General features: G+C 38.8%; 1 protein-coding gene across 2 annotated transcripts; it reads right to left on the bottom strand.

The window, feature by feature from the left end:
• Nucleotides 1–4,581: 4,581 nt before the first annotated feature.
• CAV2 (caveolin 2) lies at nucleotides 4,582–12,061 on the bottom strand. 2 transcript variants are annotated; one of them, XM_027539590.1, is made up of 3 exons: nucleotides 11,760–12,061; nucleotides 11,249–11,436; nucleotides 4,582–6,817 (listed from the first exon to the last, which is right to left on the bottom strand). In XM_027539590.1, the coding sequence occupies exons 1-3, from the start codon at nucleotides 11,907–11,909 to the stop codon at nucleotides 6,667–6,669; spliced, it is 489 nt and encodes a 162-aa protein (XP_027395391.1). In that variant the 5' UTR covers nucleotides 11,910–12,061; the 3' UTR covers nucleotides 4,582–6,666. The 2 variants fall into 2 exon arrangements, with proteins under 2 accessions (XP_027395391.1, XP_027395392.1); XM_027539591.1 differs by lacking the exon at nucleotides 11,249–11,436 and having other exon boundaries at nucleotides 6,614–6,817.
• Between the last annotated feature and the right edge of the window lie 1,218 nt (nucleotides 12,062–13,279).

The raw sequence follows: 13,279 nt of genomic DNA, 5'->3' as shown, positions 1-13,279 counted from the left end.
GGATCTTCCTCTTGCCTAAATAAAATATATATAAATAATTCAGTTAATTGCTCACTTGTTTTTTCTACATGATGAAAAAAGTTTTTTGGTGCTTTATTTCCAATGTTTTGATCATGGCCCTCCCTCACCCCTTCTGCCCTCTTCATGGCCCCTTCATGCAGAGGATCCCATGAAATTGATTGACTATGCTAGATGCTCTGAGGTGATTTTAGTTTAGTTTATATTCCCAAACCCTACATAATGTGTGCTATTCCTGTGACTGCTTCAACAAGGTCATACCTAAACTGGAGAGGAAGGCTTGCTTGCATCTTATGCTTCTTTTTCTTATATATTCCACTGACTTTTATATATTCCATGACATTTCATTTTCCATATTGCTGCCTATTTTGATATTGACTTTGTGAGGAAATATGTGTGTAATCTTAATCAGTGATTAAGTGACTGAACTCCAGTGTCAGATTCTCTTGGTTTAAATTTTGACTTCTGTGTGATCTAGGGAAAATTGTTCAACTTATCATCTGAAAAATGATAATAGAACTTATATTATAGAGTTATTGTGCAAATTAAATAAATGCCCATGAATGCATGCTCAGTCACTTCCATGAAATTCTCCAAGCAAGAATACTGAAGGAGGTTGCCATGCTCTCCCCCAGAGGATCTTCCTGACCCAGGGATTGAACCCACATCTCTTCCATCTCCTGCATTGGCAGGGGGATTCATTACCATTGAGCCATCTGAGAAAGTGTAAGTAGCTCAGTTGTGTCCGACTCTGTGATCCCATGGACTGTAGTCTGCAAGCCAACTGGGAAGCCTCAAATAACCTCCAGCAGGTAATAAATGCTCAACAAATGGAACTATTATTTGTACCAGAAATCAGGATTCTCCCACTGTTGTAATGTATGAAGGATTCCAACCAGTTTCCTTCTCGGTAAACGAAACATGTTATCCTTGCCGCCTGCCTCCCTGGGAAATGGTGTTTATCCCTGCAGCTTTCCAAATGTCTCCTTGTTTCACTGCCCCAGTTAGCTGAGCCAGCCCTTGGCTGGAACTTATATGTGATTCAGTTAGAGGCAGGTCCTGCCTCCTGCCCTTTTCTCCCCTTTTGTTACTGGCAGGTGCTTGATGACAAGTTACTCAGAGGCAGGGAGAGAAAAGAATGCTCCAAAGATGACCTGTAGCTCCTATCTCTTCCTGCTCCGTTTATGTCTGGGAGAAATATTTGCCCTTGGTTACGTGCTCTTTCCCACTATGAGTCATGTCTCTTCCTTTCTCTCTTCTCCACCCCTACCTTTTCCTATAATGGCAAAACGACTTCTCCAGCTGTGCAGCCAAGCCAAATGACAAACACGTCCAAGTGCAGGCGGATAGGTGTCTGTCCTATTTTTGGATAAATGTTGAAGTGGTGTCCTCTGATTTCTCTGACTGCTGCCTGGTCTTTGCCACAGATACATGGCAACAGTCAAAAGCACAGAGAGGTGAGGTGGGAGAGAGACAGATGGTCACAAGTTGTAGTACAGTTTTCATTTTAACTTTTGCCATTGTCTTTAGGGTACAGGGTTCTAGGAGAGCCCTCATGCCCCCTACCAGGGCCCTTTTCATTTAAGAAGACATAAGTAACTTTTCTTTGTGGTCTTAACTGACTTCAGCTCCTTCCACTCAGTTCAGTTTCCTTTGACCCAATTCCATTGACTAGGGGTTTGAACAGAGGTTTCCAGAAACAAATCTGTGAAGGGTGAAGATTGTGTCATTGGAACCTCCTGTTTCCCCTTTTCTGTCTTGATTTTCTCTTTGGTGGGGTGTCTTTTAATCAGTGTTGGATGCTCTCAAGTGTCACCCCACTCAAGGCCCTCCTGCTCAGGTCCCTTACATAGTTTTCATCATTCTTTTTTTCAGATCATCCATTCACATTGAAGTAATGGATGTCTACTAATAGATTGAAATGTTACCTCACCCACAGCTACCTTTCATTTAAACAAGCATCACAGTGTAAAGTTTCAGAGGTGGCAGTTCAGATATAGTTTGAAGAAAGAAGCTGAAGAGTGGGTACAAAAATGATTTAAAAATACAACAGGGTGCATTCTTTTGCTTATTTGGCTATTTGGGGGTTAACAGGGAAGAGAAATTGGGAAGATTAGATATGGAAGTCCAAACTATTTTTACTCCTAAGAAGTATAACCTGAATATTTAGTATATCCTTATCCTTTGCTCCATCCTGCTTCAAATCCTTCTCTTGTCTTCTCTGTATACATATATACCTTGAAGGAAGGAATATACCAAATTCTGATCTATGATAAGTTGCAGTAGTAGTCTTAATTTTTCATCACAGCACTACCTATTTTTTATCTTAAAGTAATATGTAACCATGTAAAAATTCTTTAAACTCTTGTTATCTTAAGTAAACATTCAAAAATGATAAGATTGCAAGCTACAGAAACCAAGCTATCATTTATGTGATTTCTCCACTATGCTATTTATTTTGTCCTGGATTCAAATGAGACAGTGTATGAGACTGTGTTTTCTAAAATGTAAAATTCTATAAAAATAATATTTTAGTATTATAAATTTCAAAATGGGAAATAGGGTAGTAAAAGAAATAGCAACTTTCTAAAATGCCTGAGAGAATGGTTCCTAACCAGTTTCTGTGTATTAATACTAGCATTTCCTACCCTGGAAGATGTGAAAATAAATTTCAGAAAAGAGAATTGAGAGTAGACAGGCATTACCCTGAAGGATGAAATATACTTGATGCACTTTACATATATTTTAATTTTCCTAACTTAATAGCTTATGAGTGAGAAAAATGGTGAGAAGGAACATCTTATTAGGATCAGTACTTTTCAAACTCCTCACTCAAATGAAGAAAATTATAATGTCAAAATGTGATTTTCACTCCAGCTCAGCAGTCATCCCAAATTTTCTTCAATTATATTTTCATGTAGCCATTCATTCAGAAAATATTGATTGAGCTTGTTAAGTGCTTGGCACCATTTTAGAATCCCAGAAAACAATAATGAAGTCACATTTTGGTTCTCAAAGACCTAACCAGCAGTCTAATGGGGTTAGGTAGCAGGCATAGTTTTACCATGTGGCAAGTGATAATAGGGGTTCTTACAAGATTTTATATGAAAACATAGAAGAGGCATTAATGTGAAGGAGTTTTGGAAACAGCAGGGGTTAGCACAGGCCGAGGGAGAGTGAGGCTGCCATGGAGACAGGGGAGGGATGGGCACTTCAGTGAGTGTTCAGAAGAGAGTTGCTGAAGACCATGTGTGGATGGTGAAGGCCTTGTGAACACTGCTGAAGAGTTTGGATTTTATTATAAGGGCAATGACATGTAATTGGTAATTTACACAGGGGAGGGGCATGGAATCTTGATGAGATCACTTCTTTTTTGAAGGGGAACATGGATTGGAAAAGATCATATTGAAACTGGGAGTGAGACCAGTTAGGAGGCTATAGCAACTAGACAGGCAAAAGAAGATAGCAATGATCATGGTGGTGTGACAGTAACGTTAGAAAAAAAAAAAATCTACAAATAAAATAATTGTAATTAATTTAAAACATAGGGTAACATATTATTAGGGGGGAAACTTCACAATGATGGAGACAGAATTGTCATAAATCTAGGAATCCCTGTCATGAAAATCAAAGTCTCAGTCAACTTAACTGTGCGTTAATTCCTGTATTTATAGAATGCCAGTCCTTTGTTAGAAAATTCATGAATTTAAAAATCAATTTAAAAAAAATTCCTGGACTGAACAGCATGATTGCATATATATAGCCAATCTTCATTCTATGGAAGTCACAGAAAACAAGAAGATGGGAAGCTCCTAAGAGATCCTTGAGTCCAATCCTCTCATTAAAAGTAGGAAACTGAGACCTTGAGATGAAACCATTTGCAGGAGCTGACATACCTCAGTAATGGCAGTACTGAGATAGGCATCCAGATGCCTGACCTGGAGGGCAGGGCTCTTTTCACTTAAGTCCAACAATTTCCCAAGAAAATGATTTAAGTAAATTCATGGGATGTAGACAACTACTGAAAAGGACTTCTAAATTCTCCACATTTTTAAAGAGCATTTTGCAAAGCAAAACACATACTTTATTATTGGAGGTAGGTCATTTTTCCAGATTAACTCACAACAGGAAAATCTATGCCAATATCAGCAGCTACTCTTCACATACTAACTTTCCAAAAATAATTTTGGACTCTGGTCTGGTACTAGTATCCAAATACATGTGATTTATATTGTTTTACTTTCTTATTTAAAAAAATTGAAAACAGAAATATGAGTTTATTTAGGATTAGCAAGAGACTATTTCATGAAGAATATGAAGTATAGTTGGTTTAAGAACATGCTATTCTATCATATTCATCAAGTGATAGAAAAACTTATAGGGAACCTCTTAAGTGCTGGGAAAATAAAAAAAATTACCAATCATGTAATTTTTTACAAATAAATTCCAGAATAAGCAATAACTCATGTATGTTTACCTATTATAAGTTTTTAATAAGGAAAAATTAGTTTGAAAAGGTTCTTTATTGATGAACTTGATATGTAATAAAAGCAATAAACACACTTTATAAGTTTTAAAAAGTTTATTATAGATACTGGGAAAGTCCCACCATCACCCACCTCTTCCCCACTCACAAATAAAAGAACCAACATATTTGTACATGAAACCTAGGTCCACTTGGTACAAAATTTCAGTCTCTGAAATAAAATAGTTAATGACAAATCTCAATAAAAAGTGATTTTGAAGATGATCAATGCTATTCAGAAATAAGAAAATCATATAGTCTACTTGTTACAAGTTGATAGGTTTTTTTTTATGTGACTATGTATGTATATTTTGGCTTTAAAACTTGCCAATTTGAAAAAACTTGCTATTTGAAAAGATAGAAGCCATGATTTATTTAAATAGATATTTTATTAATCAAATACTTTTGCTCAAATGACATATCCAAATATGTTTTAAAAACATCTTAAATATAAGGTATAACTATAAAGTCATGAGACTGATTGACCTTTTTGACTAACATAGTAATATCCATATTGTCAAATGAGAAATAATGCTGTAATGATCATGAGAGTGTTTTCTAATGATGCTACAATGACCTAAGACAGTTTTGAAAAAATCTCTTTGTAGCTACCTTCAAAAGGATATAAGCTTCATAATTTAATCATTCATTTGCTTGGTTCCCCAGTAGAATTCCAGTTCAATCATCCTTTATATTCACCAGTCTTAGAAACTTGGGAAAATAAAATTAATTGTCACTGAATGAGGAGTTGTCATCTATGAAACTATTTAAAGGAATGTTAATCTAAGTTCTGATAGTAATTCTGAAATTTGAGCATTGACACACTTTTAGGGTGTGTAAATTATAGTTAACCACTCACATTATAGACAGCTTTTATGTAGGCCTATTATTTTAGAATAGAGATTTTTAAAACAACAGTGACTCATAACACTGAAATAGGACTCTACTGTTCAAAAATAATAAGAATAATTTTATACTGTGCAGTAAAACTTATATTAGATAATATCTTGAAAGTTTGTAGCTATTACTTTTTAATTTATATATACATAGCTCAGTAGCACGGACCCAATAAGTTAACAACTTTGCTGAAGTTAATACATGAATTACTGTAGCTGAAATTGTACTTAAGTATCAGAAATAGCCATTATTTTAAATGTTATTTAATAGCACCAATATTACTTGAAGGTAAAGAGAAACAATAAGAATGCAGAATACAGGATTAATTTTTAACTACAAGACAGAAATAATCTCTTAGATGAAATATCAGTTAGGTTTGTATTAAGATCACAGCCAGATAAACATTAGCCATGAAACATTTCAGGATTTCACTTGGAAGAGTAAGAAAGAAAAGCGTTGTATATCTCTCTTTTACATTCAATTACCAAAGAAGATGCATATGCTTATGTAATCTGGACAGTGCAATCTCACCAATGAAGTTCCTTATGGAAGATACATTTACTCCTTCTATATATTAGTACAAGATAACAAATATAAAGTGTGCTTTAAAACAATCTGATTAGGGCAACATTTACAATAACTACAAAATATACAGTAGATTGAAACCTCTTGTTAAATATACCTGTAAGTTAACAATACCCTATTTAAAGGAACATGTTTTCATGAATCTATTTTCACATTTATTTGAGAGCCCCTATCATTACTTTTGTAGGATCTTTGTATTATCTTATCTCTAAGTATCCCCATGACTTTATCTGCAAAGGTTTTAAAAAGTATTACTTCCAGAGTAAAAAAATAGGAAATTCCATATTTTTATGAGCAGTTGTACACAAAACTATTGTAGTGTTTGAGAGAAATATCCCTTGATCATTACAGATTCATCATTATAAAATGCATACCTTTGTACTAAAGAAAAAACTGCCTGCCTTTAAAATTAATTGTTGCCTGCTGAATAATTCTGATTATAAAGTTAGATACGAAATCCTTGGCTTTTAATTAGAAAAGCATTATTTGAAAAGATCTGCCAATAAACATTCTACATGTGGTTGCCCATCTTAATAGCTTTCTTAATTTGAACAGTTGGGGAATTAACAGAACAGTAGTGCTTTTATGTTATAAAAACAAGTATTACAGTATCCAGATCTCTGGACCTGGGGCCCAAGTATTCAATCGTGGCTCAGTTGCAGGCTGACAGAAGAGAAGCTGCGTCCTATGCTCGTACACAATGGGGCAATGACAACATCTGTCACACTCTTCCATATTGTCTGCACTGAAGGCAGGACCATTAGGCAGGTCTTTACAAAAGGCATTATAATCCTGGAACGGAGGAAGAGAGATACGTAAGGATTACTGGTGTTTCCAAATAAGGCTGCTGACTCTTGCACATGCATGAAAAGATATAACAGTGGCCCAATTCACCTAAGCCAGGTTGAGCATTTGAAACAAATGAACAGTTACCTACATTGTGATAAGATACACAGAAAATATGTTTAAAAAAATAAACAGGCATGTACGTGATCAACACCAATATTATTTCTATTGGTAGCAGGCAATTTAAAATAGTAAAGCAAAATTAACCAAAACAGTAAATTTATTTACTTGATCTCTGGCCCTAAATATTAACCTGCCTAAATCTTCTTATTTCTCTGAATTTCCACTTCCTGGTAGCTTTTCCTGTTGTCTTCCCTCCCCATTGGACCACGCTAGGTTGGATACTCCTTTTTTGTGTTTCTGAAGTACTGAAAAAAATTTCTTAATTCTCAAATTTATCAAAAGATATCATAGATGATTATATCTCTCTTTCGTATTAGAATGTAAGCTTTTAAGTGAGGATATCCTTTACCCTTGGTAAACATTTTAACTGAAGTGAATTTAACATTCTCTTATGCTTTATATTATTAATTTTTCATAGTAATTACGCACACTGAAAAGAGTTGTGTAGTGTAGCTAAAAGAGCCCTGCAATTATGTCAGAATTCTTAGACAAGAAGAACTCGAATATCCTGAATTGATTTTTTCTGTATGCCTTTTCTTAAAGTAACTTCATATTTTCATATTCCTCAGGTTGGTGAAGTTTTTCAGTAATCCTCTGCATAATGTTCTTTGTCACAGTAGTGCTTTTTGGGCACAAAAGTATTTGTGAACTCTCAGGCATTGCTGGAGGGCTTCAGTAGAATTTTTATTATTACTTGGGTGGGCACAAAGAAGTGAGGTTGATTTTCTTGGTTTCCTATTCAACAGTGACTTAAATAAAGGTCTGTTGTATTTAGCCAAAAATGAAGAGGAGATCAGGCATTTGTCTGATTTAGAGATATTTTTAAACTATTGAATTATTCATATGGACTTTCTACAAAAATTATATTTATCTTGTGTTTTTTTCCCAAGTGCTTAAGATTTGAAGCATTTTTTTTAAAAAGAAAATTAATTACTAGGTGTTTTAGAGCTAAATGGTTGAATAGAAACCTGAATGATGGTAACTTTTGACTTCTTATCCCATTATGTTTCTCACTTGATGTGTGGCTTTGGGCAATTCCCTCCAAATTAATGTAAGAACAGGAAATCTTAGAAAGCAGCTATCAGGCTTACCACTTACTATGCATCTCTGATATGTCCATATGATGCAGCCACTATGATGAACAATAAATAGAACTATTTTGAAGGCAGAATATATAATAAAAACAATTATGACAAAATAATCTCAAATTGACTTGTTTAGATTGGAAAGCTTCCTAACCAAATTCACTTCCCTCAGAATATAATGCATTTTCCATTCTTTCTTAGGCTGAGAAATTTTCTAACCTCTAGTGCCTTAGATCTCCATGTCCTAAGAGGGAATTAAGCACAGGACAAAAGTGTAGTTGCCCACATTTGAGGACTCAGTTCACAGGATTTTAACTTCATTTTCTTCAAGTTGTTCTCTCACTTTGGATCAGAGGATCCAATGATTCTTTGACAACAAACTTAAATTGTGTTCTAACATCCCAGCTGGTTCCCTTTCTGAAACTCCAGGCAATATGGAGTGACCCACAACTTCGTTCAGGCTCAGCGTCAGCCTTAATAGTGTCAGCCTCAGTGTCAGGCTCAGTCGTTTCTTAAACACATTTTATAATTAGCAACATTATATATTCATCCACTGGACAATAAATCCGTGAGAACTGGGACTTTTGTTTAGCTTTGTATTTATAGTGTCACACAGATTGCCTTGTCACAGCAGTTAGCTATATTAAAACCTTCTGGGAAATGAGACTGTTACTACTGCATTTCTATCAGTTAGATTATATATTTGAATTACGTTCAAGCAAAAATAAAAGGCAGAGCGGTTCAAGTTACATTTCTTTGATATGATACACTTATGACCTGTGGTTGTCAAATGGCATACAGATTCAAACCAGTCTCTAATATGAACTCAAACCAATTCACCTGTTCCTAATGTCCTATACTTCTGGCCTAGGATCCAACATCATCAGACTGAGTTGTGAGTGCTTTGTTGTTGTTTGTTTAATCTAAAGTCAGATCCATTGTGACCATGGAGTGTGGTTCAAAGAGCTTATAACTGCATATTTTCATAGCCTTGACCACCAAAAAATAAGGTTTTAAAATGTTTGCTCTTCTATGAGACTTTTCCTTGATCTGGTCTTATCGTGTCATGGGAATGTAATCCATTAATAATAAACCTATTTTATCAAGGTATAAACTAACTTCTAAACATTTTTGTTTGAAGTCACTCCTCTACTTGCAATCACAGCTGCCTGATGACATATGTATGACAGTTAAATATTAATGTGCCAACATGAAAGTAATTTGAAAAATAAGTTGAAGTTAAATAATACAGTTTCTGTGGTTGGAAAAAAAGTGGTTTGATGATTCTCTGCTGGAAGCACCACACCAAAAATATCTCCCATTCTTAGGAGAGCCAGGTGGAGAGAAGCATCATTTGGTTAATTGTAGTTTTACTTACATCTCACTACCATTTGGTAAATAAAAACCCTTTTGTTATCAATTATTCCACAAGTGCTTTACGAAAGCCTAGCTTTTTTGACTGGCAGTCTGTGTTTCCAAATAGTTCCATAGCCAGCATTTCATAATATACGATGTGGTCACTCAGTTTTTCACATTTTGGAAAGTGAGAAAATGGACATAGAGGTTACGTGACTGGTTTTATTCAAAAGATGTGCTGATTTGTGCTAATATCTAAATATGACCTGATTGTAAATCTGGACTTTGAGGATCTGTTCATGTAAAAAAGGCAAAGATTTTCATTCTTCTTAGTAGTTTTTTGACACTTTCAATATCGTTTGTTTACAGCTTTCAGTAATCAAATTACATTGATGTTTGTCATTTTTAATATCATAAATTGCTAACTTTAATCTCATAATTTTTAATCTCATTAAATTTAATCTCATAAGTTTAGTGAACTTCAATTTATCCCTAAAAAGTCTTTTAAACTCTTTTCTTTCTACAAAGCCTTCCCTGTGTTTCCCTCCCCCACCGATTTAGCTGTTTCCCTCAGCAGCTACCTCTGTACCTAGCCAGTTTCCCTGATGTGCTGTGAGTTAAGCTGAAGGCAGATCTTGCCTTATTTATCTTGCCGCATTCATCCTGGGCCCAGTACCCAGCGCAAACTCAGTACTCAATAAATTTTCTTAGTTGAACTAACCAGCTAGCTAACTGACTAAAGAAATTAATTCAGATGGTAAAGGCAAATGGAGAACAATTTCATAACTTCTAACAATGAACACAACATATATTAGGGTGTGGTATTACCATATAAAATGATTAAGAAAAAGATATGGCGGCATCAAGGGTTATGTATTTCTCCAGGACTGCCCTAAAAGACAAGATTCACAATTGTTGCCATACCAGGGATAATCTGAATGCTCTTCCTCTCAGAATAAAGTGGACATCTTTTAAAACAACAATAACACAATTTATAGGTCAAATATGACATTTCCTTTAAAAATTTTTAATGCTTAAAAATGTTCTCCGAAGCTTTATGATACATTTTTTGTGTGAAGAAAGTTACTCAAAACATCCTAAAATGTCCAATAGGTTTCTATATTTATTTTCCCTTTAATGCCCTAGATGCCACTTCTATTGGGGCTTTAGAGGTGAAAAAGTAACTTGGAAGCCTTCTCATTGTCATTATCTGTAGTTTGAATTTTTCACTCATTTGTGCTGGGAGCCTGTACACCTTAATTGCACACACCTTGCATCTTCTCTGGTCTTATCCTTGCCATTTGCCAGTGGCAGGCTTGGAGCAACCCCTCCATAGCACTGCTTAACCAGGTCTGACATCCCTCTGCAATGATATTGTCGTTAGCATTCTGTTCAGAGATCACTTTTGTTTTACCCCAAACACAGGTGGTGACTGAATGAAAGGTGATGAAAGAAGTAAGAGCCTTGCCCAGAACCAGAGGCACAAGTCAAAACAGGGCCCTAGGAGAGCGCAGCCTGTGGCAGGAAGCATGGCCTCCAGATCTCCACCTCCACAATCAGCTGGGCCTTAGCACTGGAGGGAAAATCACACCCGAGGACAGAGGGACATACCTTCTTCTGTTTTTAAGTCCTAACCCTACCTACAAATCTATCGAAGCACACTGCCTTTCAAGGTCTCCTAGTTCCTGCTACTAGGTTGGGAAATGATGCACATTCTTCTGCCCAGCTGGAAGAAGGGGAGGGCAGGGGGCAGGTGGCAAAGAACATTCCGACGTCTCAGAAAGCTGGCCCATCCCAGTGTGCCCCTTCTCACCAGATATGCAGACAGCTGAGGGTGGCAAAGAGAATTCCAGCAGCGAAAGCCAAGGGAATAGCCAGGAACACCGTCAGGAACTTGTAGATCACATATTTGCTCATTTCAAAGAGAGCGTGGCTGCAGATCCACACTTTGTCAAAGGAGTGCGTAGACACTGGCTCTGCAATCACATCCTCGAATCCCACCTGCGGAGACAAGACTCGGGGATCCTGAACTGTCATCCAACCTGCCTCACCAGGAACCAGGAGTACTCAAGAAAGACAGAATTGACTGGGATGCCCCACCTTCTCTTAGGGTCACGGTGCGAGCACAAGAATTTGGTTACAAATTCCTGGCTACGTACGCGGCCCCGCGGCGAGAATCTGGGCCCCAGACCCTGCGGGGCTGACCCAGTGGCAAGTGTGGGAGTTGGGGTCGGAGCAGGGTAGAGGAGGCACCCTCATCCCAGGCCTTGGCGGGGGTTCTGGGACGCCCTCAAACCCAGGGGAGGGCCCGCCCTGGGCTTCACCTTGAGATGCGAGTTGAGCCTGTGGGGATCTCGGTCGCTGCCTGGGTCCACGAACTTGTCGGGGTCTGCGTAATCGACGCTGCTGTGGCGGCTGTAGGAGTCGTCGTCCATGAAGAGCTGGACATCCGCCTTCTCGGTCTCCAGCCCCATCGCGGCGCTTGGTGAGCGGTGGATGCAGCCGGGCTGGTGCGGCGCGGCTCCGGGCCCGCGCGGCTTCCCCTTCCCGTCGTGCCCGGCCCCGCCCCGCCTCGCCTCGCCCAGCGCGGCCCGGGCGGCGGCTGCTTCCCGCTGCTGGCTCCTGTTACCCGGCCCGCGAGACCCTAGTCCCGCCCCGCGGCCGGGCGAAGGGGCGGGGGCCGAACTCAGCCGGCTAGGTGGCTCTGGTCCCGCACACCCCGCCGCCTCTTCCTGGCTGGGTCCCAGTCCGGCCGCAGGCCAGGAGAGGTATTAGGGGGATGTCCCAATCAGGCAGATCCCGGCCTGCTCAGGTGGGCGAAGCGTCTGTCGGGGATGAGGACCCGAATTCCGCCCACAGAGGGGCTGGAAGGATTTTGGGGTCACGTTGCACGACACTCAGAACTGGATGCCTAAGAGCCAGCATGTTGACAAGAAAATAGACACCCTGGAGGGAGGCAGCTTGGTGGTTAAGAGCGTAGGGGTATCGAGTAGGAAGGTCTTTCTTAACTTGCACTGTGCCGTTTATGTTTGTGCTCTGGAGCAAAGTACCAAGCTTCTTGGACCTCAGCTGCCTCCTTGTAAAATGGGAGCGGGGTCAGGGCTGCCTGCTTCACAGCGTTGTTGCATGAGAATGAAATGAGGCAACCCAAGTAAAACTCTTACGGGGTCCCTACACAGCGTCCACTTTCATCCAACATTGTTACTGCTGCACCATGAGATAAGAAGCCATAACACACCTGATTGCCAGGCGCTCCTGCAAGTGCCAGGGGACCTTGCAAGTGCTTCAGCTATTCAGTTATCCCAGGCCCATAGAGTAGGTGAGTCTGCTGGAGGCCGCATCTGAACATGGAATTGGGTACCTAAGCCTCCTGCCCCTACAGGTGTATACCTTCAGACCATGATGGGAGATCTGATTTCTCTCTCTCTCTCCCCCAATTATAACTTACTTTTCCTTTGGATCAGATCCTGTTGAAAGATTTCAGATTTCTCTAAGATGCACTCACATCTTCACTACCTTGTAGGAACCATGTAAACAAACCACTATCATAAAGCCACATTGCAGTAGATGAACCAGCCTGTGAACTACTCACACAAATGCTTGTGGAAGGGAGGCACTTGCATGTTCATAAAGGATTTAAGATATGAGATGAGGAAAAGTACTGAATGAAAATTTGCCAAAAGCAAAATAATGGGTCCCAGACCTGAGGGGGTGCCTACAGCTTGCTCAGAGCATAAGACTCAGTAGGCATCTGATAGGTATTGCTGAATACAGTGCATTTGGAACTCTCAGCACATATCAAATGCCCTTGTGTGAACTGAATTTGAAGAATTACTTCTGAAAG

Source organism: Bos indicus x Bos taurus, chromosome 4 (assembly GCF_003369695.1).
Source record: "Bos indicus x Bos taurus breed Angus x Brahman F1 hybrid chromosome 4, Bos_hybrid_MaternalHap_v2.0, whole genome shotgun sequence".
NCBI lineage: Eukaryota > Metazoa > Chordata > Mammalia > Artiodactyla > Bovidae > Bos > Bos indicus x Bos taurus.
This window is presented reverse-complemented; position numbering and strand designations above follow the sequence as displayed.

Excerpts from the sequence above, each read along its gene's own strand:
- CAV2 (XM_027539590.1), bottom strand. The coding sequence starts at position 11,909 with ATGGGGCTGGAGACCGAGAAGGCGGATGTCCAGCTCTTCATGGACGAC. Across the intron at positions 11,437-11,759 it reads GGCTCAACTCGCATCTCAAG|GTGGGATTCGAGGATGTGAT; the intron begins GTGAAGCCCAGG and ends TTGTCTCCGCAG. Across the intron at positions 6,818-11,248 it reads CTCAGCTGTCTGCATATCTG|GATTATAATGCCTTTTGTAA; the intron begins GTGAGAAGGGGC and ends CCTCCGTTCCAG.